At 40.2% G+C, this 16964-nt stretch overlaps 1 protein-coding gene across 16 annotated transcripts in view; it reads left to right on the plus strand.

The window, feature by feature from the left end:
• The window catches only part of rimbp2a (RIMS binding protein 2a), an 80339-nt gene that overhangs the window by 49697 nt on the left and 13678 nt on the right, over positions 1-16964 (plus strand). For 9 of the 16 annotated variants that reach the window (XM_067422882.1, XM_067422885.1, XM_067422879.1 and 6 more), the window contains 12 exons: positions 973-993; positions 3605-3782; positions 6606-6754; positions 7549-7628; positions 7924-8033; positions 8708-9508; positions 10676-10827; positions 11324-12214; positions 14867-14995; positions 15120-15266; positions 15348-15453; positions 16780-16905. In XM_067422882.1, the coding sequence (XP_067278983.1) occupies positions 973-993; positions 3605-3782; positions 6606-6754; positions 7549-7628; positions 7924-8033; positions 8708-9508; positions 10676-10827; positions 11324-12214; positions 14867-14995; positions 15120-15266; positions 15348-15453; positions 16780-16905 (2890 nt within the window). Of the gene's footprint in view, positions 1-972; positions 994-3604; positions 3783-6605; positions 6755-7548; positions 7629-7923; positions 8034-8707; positions 9509-10675; positions 10828-11323; positions 12215-14866; positions 14996-15119; positions 15267-15347; positions 15469-16779; positions 16906-16964 lie in introns of all 16 variants that reach the window. The other 7 variants (XM_067422888.1, XM_067422881.1, XM_067422883.1 and 4 more) reach the window with 5 other exon arrangements.

Below are 16964 nucleotides of genomic sequence, written 5' to 3' on the forward strand. Positions count from 1 at the left end.
TAATCTACTTCCTTTCCTTCTGTCCTTTGGCAGCCTAATTTACACTCCTAGCGCATGGTCAGCAGAGTCTGCCTTTCGTGCAAAAAAGATCTGTCTATCCCAATTATCTGATAAGTTTAGAAGGGACAGGTGCGGCCTGTCTGGATCCCTCTTGTGTTTGATAAAAGACCACCATGTCTGACAGTCGGGCCGTTCTGAGAAGCATCTTGTCACATACTGTCAGCTTGACTTCTGAGGAGAGCTTATGTCCCCTATGGTTCGTCCTTCCAATGGTTCCTTTTTTTTATTAAACTCCCTCTGTAAATGCGCATCGACACGACATCCTCATTAAACCTGTCTCTGGCGTGACTACTCCAATCTTTCTAATAATCTTACGAATATTTATTGATTTAACATGACTTCTGACCTGTAACGTTTCCAGAATCATAATCATACACTATTTGTTCGTCGGCCAGAGAACTGGCACCCCAACTGAGCATGGTTTCTCCCAAGGTTTTTTTCTCCATTCTGGCCCTTGAAGGAGTTTTGGTTCTTTACCACCGTCACCTTTGACTTTTTAGCTTGGGGACACTTAAAATTCAACTATATTACTGATCTGCCCGCATTGACACTATATGACAATTGAAATTAGCTGGATGACATCACCGTTTTCACCAAAGTGGCTGTACATCCAAATCAAATTCTGTTGCTTTACTTTTCCTGTTAACACTGTGAAGCTGATTTGAAACAATCGGCATTGTAAAAAAAGCACTATATAAATAAAGGTGACTTGACTTGACTTATTTTCACAACCTTCATAATTTTTGCCTCTTTCCATCTTTAATATTGTTTTTATACCCTGCAATTTTGTCTCAAGGCATCTAGTTAATTTTTTCCATAGTTGAATATTTAATTTAATTTTGTGTTATTTTTCATCTTTGACCCCTGTCATTCTGATTTATATATATACTTTTCCCCTTTGTGTTTAAACAGAGCCATATGGACAAAATGCAGGTACACACACACTCATACAGAGATTTATTTATTTTTACCTTCCATATCAGTTTTTTTTATTAGAGACATACAAACAACATCGACCTTGGCACTTTTACAAAAATAATTCACTCAGAATTTTTTGTCATCATTTACTCTTTACAAACCCATAGGACTGTCTTTAATTTAAAAAGGAAGATATTTTAAATCTCGTATCGATCGTTTGAATTTACAATCTTTAATTGTAAGATTGTTGTTTTTTTTTTGAGACCATAGTCCTAGCTTTATGTAAAGATCTCTGACTGAAATTTAAGTCACTATTAACTGATTAACTTCCAGTAAGAATAAAAGGTGTGAGTAAATAATGACAGAATTTTAGGAGTATTATGTGCAGTGTTTAACAAACAAAATGAACTTTTCCTGTGGCTGTGACAGGCTGTTTCATCATGTCTTTTGTTGTTGAGGTCAAACTAGGACTTGGTGAAATTATGGCTGCTTTTCCACCGTCGGCTCGATTGGAGAATGTTCAGGAATGGTACCAGTTATATTTCCACTTGAGCTTGGTTCTCTGCCTTTCTTGGCTAACCATGCTGGCAGAATGTGCGTAGTGATGTCACAACTCAGGATTGGTCACTTGTCTATTTCCTGGCTGCCAGTTTCTTTGGGTCTAATTCTCTTGGCAATATAGTGTATCTGATCATTCCATAATGCGGTCGCTATTTACATCTGATATTGTCTGTAAGCTCTTGCATTACCAAGTCATTTTTATTAAATTTCAACGAGCTCTGTTATCAGCCCAGTGGAAAATTAGACCATAACCTTACTGGCTGGGCTGCATCAGCACGGAATGGAACAGTTAAACAAAAAGAACATTTTGGCCCGACGGTGGAAAAGTTTCAATATTATCCGTTAGATAATACTCTTAACCTGTGTGTGTGTGTGTGTGTTTTATTTTTTTATTTAAACCTCTTATTCCTTTGGCACTTAAAAGTGCTCTTATTGCATGCCTTGAAGCATTTGCTTGGTGTTAAGCCATTGTTCATTTGCTTTCCTGATAAAATGCATTAAATTACGTAAAGGGATAGTTCGCCCTGAAATTAAAATAAAGCCATCTTTTACTTACTCTGCTGTTGTTCCAATGCCGTATGTCCTTCTATCTTTTTTCAGACCTCAAAAGCAGAAATTTGAAACTTTACAAAAAGGATCAAAAAGTATCAGTCAATGATACAGTGTGAGATGCGTGCCATATAGGGAAAGTGTTCTTGAGGCATATAAGGTTTTGTGAGAAAGAAACCGTGTTATTCAGTCAAAATACTGAGCTCGTAAAATACTGAGCAGTCGTTACTCTGCATGTTCCTATGAATGTGTGCGAGCCGTCAGCAGCCGTTCATGCTTACTATAACTCGTCATGTAACCAGGATAGGGACACACGCATCATTTTGAGAAATCAGGCTGAATAGAAACAAACACAACCCTCGTCTCTCCATAAGAAATAATACTAATAATAAGGTACCTCCAGAAATGAATGCTGTGTACCGGTTGTCATGACAACATAGCATGAGCTGCTGCTGATGGCTCGCACGCACTCACAGGCTCGTGCACAGAGTAGCGGCTGAGCTCAGCATTTTGACTGAATAATACGGGGTCTGCCTTGCAAAATGAACACTTTTTAAAAGTTTGTATAGTTTTTTTTTTTATGTTTCAGCCTGGTCGTCATTCACTGCCATTTTTTAAATTTAATTTTGAGGTCCGAAAACGATAGAAGGACATAGAGCATCGGAACAACAACAGGGTGAATAAAATATGGCTTTATTTTCATTTCAGGGTGAACTATCCCTTTAAATGAATTTATCTCGGGTATTTATTCACAAGCAGATAATTTGTCATTCTGGTCTGATATATCCATATTTGTTATATATATATATATATATATATATATATATATATATATATATATATATATATATATATATATATATATATATATATATATATATAAATATATATGTATATATAGTGGTTTTCAACTAGTGGTTAGTGACCCAAAAGTGGTTTGCTGGAAAAAACCCTATGTATTCTGATTTTTGGTTTGTTCATTTCACTGCCCTGTGTCTGATATCCTTAAGTGATCATTAAAACATAACATGCTTAAGTGGTTAAAAGTGTGTAATATTCTAATGATCACTTAAGGATATCAGAATAAATATGCTTATTAACTACTAAAATAAGAAAAAACAATTCCCATATCATGTTGTTATTGTCACAGGCTGTGCATTACAGTATTTTGTCGCAAATGTATTCAATGCTGGGTAATATGTCTAATAGTGGGGATTTTGCTAATAATACATTATTTGGCCCAGTGTTTGTTCCATGTGCTAGGCTAGTCAATCACATTTCTGCTGTGTTTATGTTTATGTCTGTTTTCCTTTTTAGCCGTGTCATGTCAATAATTTTGCATATTGTTGGGTGTAATTTTGTGTAATATTGCTGGTTGCTGAAGCAAAACCATTTGAGAACCACTGTTAGATTTCAGTGTATTTCTCCTTTGTATTTATTCCTATGTATGATAGAAACAATTTGATTTCATCGTTTTTGTAATTATTTCTTTTGTATTCCTTGCTCTGTCCCAAAGGTCAAGGTTCATGACTTAGAGCAGAAATGCCGTACACAGAGTGAGCAGTGCAATATTTTGTCGAAAAAGCTGGAGAAATATCACCTGGGTTCAGACACGGAGGATTCGCTCAACATTGACTCACAGGAGAAAAACTTGAGCAACAGTTACAACAGCCTGCAGCGCCAGGCAGAAAAAAGTGAGCAAAGCATTTTTTTTTTTTCAAACCATTGTTTTATTCCCCCTACATGACCACAGTCATTTCACAAAATCATAGGCAGTCCTTCTATTATCATCATCTTTCCATCAGTTCTGGCCTTTCTGAAATGCCTCTTTCTGAAAATGTCTTTTCAGACTATTGTCTTTCCATGGTTTTGACATGTTTTTTGGACAGTAACATTTCTTTCTTTGAAGTGCCTTGGAAAACTGTACAGTAAACACCATTGAATATGATATCCATATGGTATGTTATCATATCATATGTTAGCATGTATAATCCACAAAGCAAGATGCAGAATGAAATGTATATAAGGAAACTTAAATACCTGAATAACTTGTGACAAGGAAAACTAAGACAAAGAAACTTAATAGAACATGACTAAGAAATTATGAGCCAAAGACATGAATGTGACAATACACCCCCGAGGCACAGCTGACAGACTCAGAAGTCCGAATTGGAGCCAGAACGATAATAGACCAAGATAGAGCCAGAGAGAAGACAGACCATGGTGGAGCTGAGGGAGGACTGAGGTGAAGTCCGGGACTCTGAGACTCGATGCGGAGCTGAGGGATCCTTAGACCAAGGCGGAGCTGACCACTAGGAAGCACAAGGCGGATTTCAGCATCAAGCCAGAACCACTGTAGGAGAAGCCGAGGGACTGAAGGGGTGACAGCGGAGTTAAGAGAGAACAACTTGTTGGCTTTGGCAGAGGAGGAGGGATTGGGAGGCTGGGTGGGACCATCTGTGATGATGGAGAATTGGAGCTGGTTGACAAAATAGACTTGGTGCTGGATGAAGAAGGAGACTTGGTTCTGGACGACGAACTTGGTGACTTGGTGCTTGGCTAACCAGCAGCATCTAGAACGACTTAGAACTGGGCTTATCCAGAAGAGACAGTAACAACTTTGAGACGACGTCTGTGATGACTTTAAACAAGGCTGAGACAGAAACGACTTTGAGCTTGGCTGAACCAGCAGAGACAGAGACGACTTGGGACTAGACAGGACCGGTGGAGATGAGGATGACTTAGAACTGGGCTGACCCAGCAGAGACAAAGAAGACGGGATGTCCATTTACTTATTTTCTTCAGCTGCTTAAACAAATCATGGTTTTGTATTCTGTCATGGGTTAGCTTTAATCCACAGAATGAAATTTTGCATGCGAGGAAACTTAAATAAACACTTGGAGAACAAACACAACACATCAACGTGGAAAACAGAACTGAGAAAACTGAAGGCTAAACCTTCTCAAGTCTCAAGATTACAACGTGATGTTCTATTCAGAGCTGTTTATGTCCTCGAACTGGGAATTATTTGGTCAAATTAAACTACGGCTGTCAGGTGCTACAGTGGTCACATGGTACAGGTAGGAGCTCTTAGAAAATTGAAATCTTGTAATTACAACATGGCGTGAATACACCTGTAAATACATTAAGGCAGGCAGTCAAAGTAACCATATTAACAAAAAATTATGAACTAGAACTCAAAATGAATGGCAAAACAGTGACGGGAAATTAACCAGAAACGAATCAGAATAGACCTAAACATGGAACTAAACTGTGAACTAAATACATAAATAGGACACATACATGTTATATAAGTACCTTACATCATCAATGTTAGCATCACCCTATAGTTCCCTTAACAATAACCCAGTAGGATTTTTCCATTGTCTTCTTGATTATAGTAGAAAATAAACTCTAAATAGTTTATTCTTAAATGTTTTGATCATCATCATAATCTTCACAAATGAACAAAACTTGGCAGGAGTAAAGAGGTAAATGTAGGCTTTAAACAAACTACAACATTAACTTGAATGTTAAATGAATGCCAAAAACACAGACACAGTTCTCACGAACAACTCGATAGCATGAGCACGAACATATTACAATTATGACGAGATTAGAGGGTTATATCGATCACGAAAAGAGGACCCAAAGGAAACAAATATATATTAGGAGTTTTTTTTATCTTACTATTCGGGCACAAGTTGTGAGCTGACAATTGAAACAGACAGTGGAGGAGGTTTAGATGCTCCAGGCTTATCGGGTCTAGATATTAATGGGTCTTTATCATTGCTGAAGTCAACGACCATACGATTTCAAATGAACAAACAAGCGGACATGACATAAGCATATTCAAGCAAAAGCCAGCTAATATTAGTTCTGTGAAACAAAAACAAAAGCAATGTTACTCGACTATCGAGAAGAAATAAAGCAACCTTAGCATCCGATTGCTGGCCTTGGCGCTCCTTGAGGTCTCTCCAGCGCTGGAAAGCTGATACTTCTTGCCTTATAGTAAGCCTTCTTTTGTTGCATAGACATTTGCCACGTTTTTTATTTGCCCTAAAAAACTTCTCTCTTTCTGTCGGTGCCCGGCTAATGTCCATCCTGAGTGTTGTGTCTTTTGAATAATGACGTGTACTGACCGCTCTCTTCTCACCATCATTAGTAGACACGCCCCTTACTGCTGATTGGTTACTAGTTTGTTTTGGTACTCGAGACACTTTTACTAAAGCGTTTTTGAAATAACACTTACCTTTAATTAATATTACTCAGTACTTAGTTACACTGTAGTAAGGGAACCTTTAAATAGTGTAACCAAACATTTTAAATATATGTGGAGATAATTAAATAAATAAAATATATTTAAAACATCAATTTGATTCCATTTTATTTGAAATAAAGTCAATTTAATTGTCTTCTCATATGATTTTTCCACTTTATTTAAATCTATTTGTCCAGATCCCTCTCATAGTTCAGTGATCAAAGTAATTGATTTCCATTATAATTCATGCTTGCAGGTGATGAGAGATCTGACGGAACTCCACTGGTCTCAGAACTGCCCATAGTAGAGCAACACAAGATTGACAAGACAGAGCAGCTGTCGGTCAAACCCACCGTCCAAACCCAGAGTCGCTCCAGCAGCCCCATGCAAGCATCCCTCTCAGAGGTTTGTCTCCTTCAGCCAACCACTTATCACACCTACACTGTGATCATTCGGTTAAACGGTTGCCACGAGCAGATATCAGTATTTGTTTATCTCCCTGTATTTTACTCAAGAGAGAAGAAATGTGCTCATTTTATGCTTTTATAATTGGTCTTTCTCTATATAATTAGATATATAAATGACCTCATATCAGATGTTTGGGTTAAAGACTGTCTGATGATTTAGAAAAGAAAGTCAGTTGTTTACTGTATGTGTAAGCTAAATCGCGCATTGAGCATATAAAGTCACAGTGGAGTGTAAACGGAAAAAATTCATTTAACAATTAAATGTGAAGAGTGTATTTTCTCTTTTTCCAACTATAAAGCATTTTAATTATTTAATTGTTAATTTTGCCAAAAAACTAACTGTAAGCACACACTCAGCCAACACACAGCCAAATTGGCAGTTTTTTCCCCACAAATGGCAAAACCTGTTTAAAAACAGTCATTGTTTTTGCAGTTCCGTTTGGTGATGCAAACACCACCATAGAAATTACACACTTCAGCTTTATATTTTCCCTGGCTATGTGATTGACATCAATGCAAATAGGTAATAATCATCTCCACTCTGTGCACTTAATCATACATGAATCAGATCATCCATGAACACATGTATGCACTGTGCACATTGGGAACAGGACTGGAAATAAATGGATGTTCTGTAACGAGCAAACACTGTCATAGTACATTGCCATATTGATGTTCAGTGTGAAATGTAAAGATAAAAATCAAGTGTGTCAGCTGATTTCCTCTGTCCAGATGGATAATGCGGTGAGACCAGCTCCAAGATCCAAGGCGAGATACACAGGTCAGGTCCGCCTCTGCACTGCCCGCTACAGGTGCTTTTCTTAACACTTACTCTCTCTATATATAAAAGTACTGTTCAAAAGTTTGGGGAGTTTATTTAGCATTAAATGATCAATGTCATTTTTATTTAATCATTATTATACGGCTTTGGCATCACAGGAATGAATTACGCTTTAAAATATATATATTCAAAATCTTACTGGCTTCAAACTTTTGACCAGTATTGAATAGTATATATGTATACACATACTTGTACAATGTATGTGTGCTTGTATTTTACTGTTTTCTTTGTTTTCTTTCCCACTCACTGTCTGGTGTTTTGGTCAGTTATAATCCCTATGATGGACCTAATGAGCATCCAGAAGCTGAGCTCCCTCTTGTGGCAGGGAAGTACTTGTACGTATATGGGAACATGGATGATGATGGATTTTATGAAGGTAATCATTGTTGAAAAATAAGTTTCATAAAAAAAAAAAAAAAAAGACACCGCTGTGGTTGTATTAACATTGTGTTTGCACAAAACGGACAAAGAAATGTGCATATGCCTGCACAATTTTACACGCACATATCAGGATTTATAAAAAATATACTAGGAGTAAATATGTGTGCTTTGTACAGACACTCTATACTACAATTTTACTGGAGTGTGCGAAGTAACAAAGTAAACAGAATGATTTAAACTCCTTTTTATACATCTGATATGCACATGGGGGGGGGGGTTGGAGGAGATGTATGTAATTTAAATATTTTGCTTACTGGTTTTGAAAAGGGAATTCTGCACAGGTTCTGGTGTATGCATGGTTTTATAAATCGAAAAAGTTTTGTACGTACACAAAATCTAGCTTTTGTGCGTTCGTAAACTTTTAGGATGCAATCTATGTAAAGTTTCATACTTGAGGCCCCAGATCTCTAATCACCCAACATCTAAAAAATCATAACTTATTTGCTAATGGACACTAGATAAATAACAGCCACAGGCAAGTAACAGTGTATTTAATCAGTAAGCATTACCTGATAGCGTTTATTAAAATGACATGCTTACATCACAATTACACTTTATGTAATGATATCTGCTGCAGCTTATCATTCTTTCTATTTCTGTTTGTTCCAGGAGAACTGTTGGATGGGCAGCGTGGCCTAGTTCCCTCTAATTTTGTGGAGTTTGTCCAGGACAAGGAAAAGCCGTCTATCGACGGGGAAGAGGAGCAGGGCAGGCTGGAGCAGAGCTGTCTGAGCCTGACTGTCATCGATGGAGCTGCTCCTCTGGACAGCCTTAGCAGTGATGCCCTCGGCCACTGCAGCAATGGGACAGGTGCTCTGGACGGAGAGGAGCTGGGCGACGACATCGTGCCTTACCCTAGAAAGATCAACCTGATCAAACAGCTGGCGAGAAGTGTGATAGTGGCCTGGGAAGCGCCTCTGGTGCCCCTCGGTTGGGGCAACATCAACAGCTACAATATCTTAGTGGACGGGGAAGTACGTTCCTCTGTGCCATTTGGGGGCAGGACCAAACTGCTTCTCGAGAAGCTAGACTTGGCTGTTTGCACCTACCGTGTGTCGGTACAGAGCGTGACAGACAGGGGACTCTCTGATGAGTTGCGCTGCACCTTGCTGGTGGGCCGCAATGTTGTGGTGGCCCCCACTGGCCTGCGCATGGACGATATCTTGCGTGACTCTGCTGAACTTTCGTGGCTGCCCAGTAATAGTAACTACTCCCATGTTGTGCACTTAGATGGTGTGGAGCATGCTGCGGTCAAGCCGTGTTCTTACAAACTGCGTTTTGTGAACCTGAAGGCCGCGACAGTGTACAAGGTAAAAGTGTTGGCCAAACCTCACCAGGTGCCCTGGCACATGCCCCTGGAGCAGAGAGAGAAGAGAGAGGCTGGCGTGGAGTTCTGCACCCAGGCTGCAGGTAAGATTAAATTCTAAAATTGTTTAGATTGCGCCAATATTGTGTGAATGAGATGGATAGTGCTTTTGATTAGATTCTGATCCACAAATTAATACTTTGTTACAGTTGATTGATTTGAGTGTATTTCATTTATGAGGTATTATTAGATATTGCTCTGAAATTGCAGTTTTTTTAACTATTCATTCACTCATATGAGTCTTTAGTTCGTAAATTAAATTACACTGTTGCGCTGTATGTGTTTGATCCACTAAAAAGAACCAGTTCAAAAGAGTCATTTGTTTATGAATCAGACTACATTGTTTTGCTGTATGTTTTGGATGCATGTGAAAGAACCAATTCAAAAGAGACATTTGATTGTAAATTGAATTGCACTATTCAAACTGCACTGTATGTTTCTGATTAACTTAACATTTTAAAAATAAGTACATTTTTCTTCAGTTAGACTAGAGTAGTTGCGTTTAATGCTTAATTTTGCGGCCTGTGAGATCAAAAGAAAGTTCATTTTATTGAATCATCAGACAGTGAAAGTACATTCACAGCTCAGGTTAAATTAACAGCAGGGGAGCAGGATTGCTGGGAACATTGTTATACTGAACTTTCTAGCTTAATACATTAGTAAAATATTCTCTCTTTTTTATTTAAACTAACAGGTCCTAAACTCTACAGTTGAGTTAGTTCAATATAAAGCCATGTCAGCAAGTCCTGAACAAACAGATTTCCACACAGCCTCTGAAACTATGCAGAGAATAAAAGACAGATCTTGTGATTATAAGAATCGACATCAGAACTAATTAAATGACGATCAGAACATCAGTATTTACCCAATACCCACTAAAGCTGTCACACACATCAGACCTAAACAGAACATACACTAAGATAGACAGAAAACAGCTATTTTTGTTGTTCTGATTAGAACACTCCACTTAACATAGTCAAAGGCAACAGAAATAGATTTAGTGAGGCTAATTGGATTAATGAATTAGCTGAGATACTTGGAAGTAATATATGGTGCCATTATTCAGCTGTGAAGCTGTTGGAATTACCTTATTACTGTAAACCTGAGCTCAGGCAAATTAATCCAGTGGACACAATCATTACTAAGCAGCATCATTTATTGTGTGTCAGGAATGTTACTGTAACTAACTGGGGGCTATCTGTCCCTCCCAGGACCCCCTCTGCCTCCTCAAGAAGTCCAGGTCCAGTGTGGACACGCCCCAGGAGTCCTTCAAGTGCGTTGGAAGCCCCCCCTAATGACACCTATGGGAACCTCCAATGGTGCAAGTGTCATTGGCTACGCAGTGTGCACAAAGGGTCAGAGGGTAAGAATGTGCGCATCAGCAGTCATATCTGGTGACATTTATGTGACAGAACCGTTCTTGACTGCAGGCTACAAGACCTATTTTTTCAAAAAGTCATACGGATGCCCCCTGTTGGTGGAGCGGGGTTATTCCAAACATTCATTGTTTTTAGTGTATTTGTGTAATGGATTTTAATTTGGTCTTTCTTTTATTTGGGTGATTTAATGAGAATGTTGATTCTAAACGTTGGTCCAGTCAAGTTTGATTGTCTATTGTCATTAGTGAAGTGATGTATGAACCACAACTCAGACAGAAGTCACTTTCAAACCAAGCAACTTTCTTTTGCTCGACGCAGTGAATTTGCTGGACCAACTTGAATGTGTTGCAAAATCTGCATGGGGAAATCTTTCTTAATTGTGTGGCTTCCTACTGAAATGACTTAATTTAGCTCATGAAAAATTAACAGAAACATGGTAAATGTGACCGCACCTTAATGCTGAAACTAATGTTGTTTCAGATCGCTGAGGTTTTGTATCCAATGGCAGACTATGTGGCAGTAGAGCTGAACCGTCTCCAGTGCTTGGAGGCCCATGAGGTTATCGTCAGGACTTTATCAGCACAAGGAGAATCTCAAGACTCCCATGTCGCCATCATTCCAAACCACCTGCTGGTGCCTCTTCCTAAAGCCCTCCCTCCTTCTCACCACATGCAGTCCTCTCTCCCGCCCCAGCAGTCCCAACCGATGCCTCCTCATCCCCAAATCCGGTCCCTTCCCCCCCACCCTGGACCCCATCCATCCACACATCTCCAACCCCTCCCTGTACGACCCAACCAGCCCCCATCTCACCTCCATCCCCACCATATGCCCCATCCCACGCAGCCCTCTCCACCTCACCTCCAGCCTTTACCTCCACACCATATCCCTCAACCCCAGCACACCATCCAAATGCCCCAGCCTCAATCATCCATGACCATGCCCCAACCCCAGCCACCCATGCCTATGCCTCAACCCCAGCAGCCCATGGCCATGCCCCATCCCCAGCCGCCCATGCCCATGCTCCAACCCCAGCCAGCTATCCCAATGCCCCAGCCTCACATTCCCCAACTGACCCTTCCCCAACCCCAAAGACCACTAAGTGCCAGAGAGCTGGAAACCAAAGAGCCAGGGCCAGGAATGATACATCATGTAGGGGGCCCACCTCAGCCATGGGAGCCCGGCTGCTCCCCATCAGGCATGCCCACAGGCCTGCCACACGGACACACCCTGGACGCCCCGGTCTGCCCGAACCGCCGTTCCCCGTCACCTCAAAGGATCCTCCCCCAGCCCAGGGGTACGCTTATTCCTGACACTGTGGCCAAGGCTATTGCCAGAGAGGCAGCCCAAAGAGTGGCTGCAGAGAGTGGACGGGTGAGTCAAGTCTGCATAAAGCATGTTATGTACAGTAGTTGCAAACCAACCTTAACCCTAGAATGCATGACCAAAAAAAAAAAACGCTAAATGAATAACGGGGGTCAAAATGACCCATATCGGAGTAAATGCTTGTTTTTTATGTTTTTTCATTTTTTTATATTATTATAATATATTTTTGTTTTTATGTTCTTAGATAGTTCTGTCATCATTTCCTCATGTCATTCCAAACCCATGTCGTGCATCTTTGAAATAAAAATTAAAATATTTTTAATGAAACCTGTGTGGTTGCTGTCCTTCCATTGAAACTTCAGGGACCATTTAGAAGAGACAAAAAGGCATTGTAAAATGAACCCATATGAACCGAACGATAAGCCAGATATTGTAGAGATATGATTGCGTTATATGAACAAATTTAATGTAGAATTTTATTTACATCTAAAAATTGACACATATTTCAAAAGTGTATGTATGATGCACAAGATGTATGTGTTTATTTGTGAATAGAAGCCTAAATAAATTGGTTCATTATAAAAGTTCATCATAAAAAGTGTGCATTAAACTGCTGGATTCATATGGATTGATTTAACAATGCCTTTATGACCCTTTTGGATCATCTAAATTTTGGGACAGAAACCTCTTTATATTTATTTGTTTTTCAAATATTGACCAAAGTCTTATGAGTTTGGAATCAAATTAAGGTGATTAAATGATGATGAAATTCATTTTTGTAATGAAATGTAAAATGTATTATATATTTATAGTGTATACTTAACAGTATTATGAATATGATTATATGCATGTTTAAATGTTCCTGTAATGTTATTCTCAATGTATATACACACTAAAACAAAGTAATTATATATAACTATTAAAGGGGGGGTGAAATGCTGTTTCATGCATACTGATCTTTTTACACTGTTAAAGACTTGGAATCCCATACTAAACATAGACAAAGTTTCAAAAGTTAAGGTGGACGTTTGATGGGAGTATTTCTTTGTCAAAAATACTACTTCCGGTTAGTCATAAGTTTCGGCAAGTTTTTTGAGATCATGCGTCCCCATTGACGTTAGTGGGGGCGGAATTTCCTTGTATGGGCCTTATGGACAATTCTACCAGAAGCGCGTGAGAGAGAGAGAGGGAGAGAGCGAAAGCAACAGCCTACGCCCATCAAAGCGCTGGCTTGTAGGATGCTAAACAGGTGATATAACCAGTAGCTACTGACTTACCCACTGATAGGCCGGCGGTCGATCTGTATTAGCACTTTCCTCACGCGACGGGCGAATCACTTTCCTCACAGAGCGACTCACTTTCCTCACGCGGCAGGCGAATCACTTTCCTCACTGAGCGAATCACTTTCCTCACAGAGCGACTCACTTTCCTCACGCGGCGGGCGAATCACTTTCCTCACTGAGCGAATCACTTTCCTCACAGAGCGAATCACTTTCCTCACAGAGCGAATCACTTTCCTCACGCGGCGGGCGAATCACTTTCCTCACTGAGCGAATCACTTTCCTCACAGAGCGACTCACTTTCCTCACGCGGCGGGCGAATCACTTTCCTCACTGAGCGAATCACTTTCCTCACAGAGCGAATCACTTTCCTCACAGAGCGAATCACTTTCCTCACAGAGCGACTCACTTTCCTCACAGAGCGACTCACTTTCCTCACAGAGCGACTCACTTTCCTCACGCGGCGGGCGAATCACTTTCCTCACTGAGCGAATCACTTTCCTCACAGAGCGACTCACTTTCCTCACGCGGCGGGCGAATCACTTTCCTCACTGAGCGAATCACTTTCCTCACAGAGCGAATCACTTTCCTCACAGAGCGAATCACTTTCCTCACGCGGCGGGCGAATCACTTTCCTCACTGAGCGAATCACTTTCCTCACAGAGCGACTCACTTTCCTCCATAGACAGCTTTCCTCACTGCAGCGCGCTGCTGCACACGTCATTATTTAGCTCCGCTCACATGACACGCCCCCACCCGCTCGGCTTTTTTCGGAAAGACTCGGAACAGCGCATCTTTCTTATATAATTATAAAAAAAATAAAGACTTTTCGGAGATATGCAGGATGCAATGCTACTCTATAGGTACTCAAGATTGACATGACACTGACTGAAACTGAGTGTTTCACCCCCCCTTTAATAACTAACATGGTTATGTGAGAATTTTTAATTTGCTGGATTATTTTGTTAACACATTATTTAGCTAATCTATATTTTATTTATAGTTTATTTTGTGGATGGGGAAATGATAAAACATTAATTATTATGATTATTATTGGCAAAAAAACCACACAAAAAAAACATGGCAAGTTAGAATAGGAAATGCATACGTCATTTTGACCCCCTTTATAAAAACTTTGGGTAGTTTTTCTGAACCTAAAAACAAATATAGTTTTGCTGAGGCTCAACATTTATAAGGAATACATAAAATATCAATTAATCAAATCATTTTATTAAAAAGATAATCAAATAACAACACCCTATCCCTATTGGGTCAATCAGACCCATTTATGCATTCTAGGGTTAACTCATAAAAGAAGTTAATGAACATACAGAAGATTAGATATTTTGTCAGTATTCAACCTCAGCGTAAATGTCAGATCTCTTTATTAAGACTTCTGAAAGCACTTTAATATATTTAGATGGAGAGGAGAAGCCAGGGCTTCTACTCTCAAAATTCAGATGAGGAAGAGGATGAGGAAAGCTATCAGGCCCGCAGAAGAGGAGCATCTGTGGATGACTTCCTCAAGGGCTCAGAGCTGGGCAGGCAGGTATGGCAGTTGAAGTGATTGCCTTACCATACAAACACAGGCAAAAGAGGCAAATGTCAGCATTGAATGCTTTGGTTGTATTAGCTTTGCATTGTTGTTGTCTCTCACAATCTGCATTTCACAGTCTCATTTCAGTCAAAGTGAGGAGTATCATACAGAGAGCAGTCGAGGCTCGGACCTCTCGGACATCATGGAAGAGGATGAGGAGGAGTTGTATTCTGAAATGCAGCATGAAGAAGGCAGGCGACGAAACTCCCACAATGCACTTAAGGTATTACAAGACATCTCACGATATCCCATCGACATCCTGGTTTGCATGGCGGTAACTAGTTTGCTTTTTTCCCGATTCAAGACCGGAGGCAGCACTCCTTCTTCGAGCCAGCTGGATAGAGACTACCGGAAGCCATCTCACCGAGGTCCTCAACCTCAGCGCCGACCCCTCACGGTCCCATCCATTGGTCAGTGCTCTCCCAGTAAGAGACAGGAGTCCAATGCTTGCGTTCAGGGTGTTCTGTCTGTCCTCCTGCTCCACATTGTCTCTTTTTAAACTGTTAAACGTTCATAAGCTTGTCAATGTGTGCCAGACCACTGTGTGTTCCAACCATGACCATAACCTGTTGCTCTCAGCCAATATAACCCTCTTTGAATCTTTACGTTTCTTTTAAGGGCTGCATCTAAAAGCTGAAAAATGCTGGCTCTGCAGGCAGCATATGGAGGTAGGAAGGCAAAGGGGCACATCCGGATCCAGTTACCTTGTCTCATCCTGTCTCTTGAGAGACCTTACACTGATCAATTTTTGAAAGCAGCATAGATGTCATTTCTAGTGAGAAGTTAAAGGACAACTCCGGTAAAAATGACCCTAGGGGTAATAACACATGGTTACCGAGTAGATCTTTCTCTGGGATGCGCTTTCATGAAATCAAATGTAAAGAGTTTTATCTCTAAAAACAGATTAGCTTGTAACGCTAGTTTATGGAGCATAGAATAAGTAAAATTAAATCGCTAGTTAATACCACTAACAAGGCTCAAAATAGCCTCACACTAACACGATACACACTACAAACAGTTTAATAAAGAAGATACTTTATAAAGACAGCCCATTACGTGTATACAGCCAGTAGCCATCTTGGAAAACAGTCTCGACCAGTCGGGCCACGAATGCTGTGCTCACGCTCAGCTCACTTAGCTCAGCTCAAGTATCTTCTTATTAAACTGTTTGTACACTTACAAAGTTCTCAATGCTTCGGTTTGCATGTAGGGACTCTCACTATGCTACCGTGTTAGTGTGAGGCTATTTTGAGCCTTGTTAGTGGTATTAACTAGCGATTTAATTTTACCTATTCTATGCCCCATACACTCACGTTATAAGATACGTTATAATTTTTAGAGATAAAACTCTTCACATTCGATTTCATGAAAACGCATCCCATAGAACGATGTGTTTATTACCCTAGGTTCTTTTTCACCGGAGTTGTCCTTAAATATTGTAGTAATTAAATATCCATTTAGCTACCACCAAAGCTCATTTTATTTTGTTCTAGATTGTTAAACTGTTATGCTGCTTCAAAAAAGTACATTTCACATGCCTTCCTATGCAAATGTTGCCTGCAAAGTCATTGCCTGATAGGGCAGCCAGGCAACAAGTCAGCTGCCTCAGCTTTCATACGCAGTCAAGGTTTCCCATAGAGATGACAGAGTAGTTAGGTGTCTCCAGCCTGGGCAGGTTGACGCAGTTGAACAGCCTTCGCATGGTATAACGACTCTTTGATTGGTGTTTCCCTCAGAGATAACCACTGAGAGTAACAGTGAAGGGAACCTCTCTCCCGTCAAGGAGGATGTTTACTATGGCAGTGTAGCGCGGCACAGGACATGTTCCTCCCGGAGGCACGGGGGACGCAGGCCCCCTTATGGTACGTGTTGAATCCGCAGCACTTAGAGTGAGGTCCGAGGAGAAAGAAAATGGCCAAAC

The sequence above is a fragment of the Pseudorasbora parva genome, chromosome 18, assembly GCF_024679245.1.
Source record: "Pseudorasbora parva isolate DD20220531a chromosome 18, ASM2467924v1, whole genome shotgun sequence".
Taxonomy (NCBI): domain Eukaryota; kingdom Metazoa; phylum Chordata; class Actinopteri; order Cypriniformes; family Gobionidae; genus Pseudorasbora; species Pseudorasbora parva.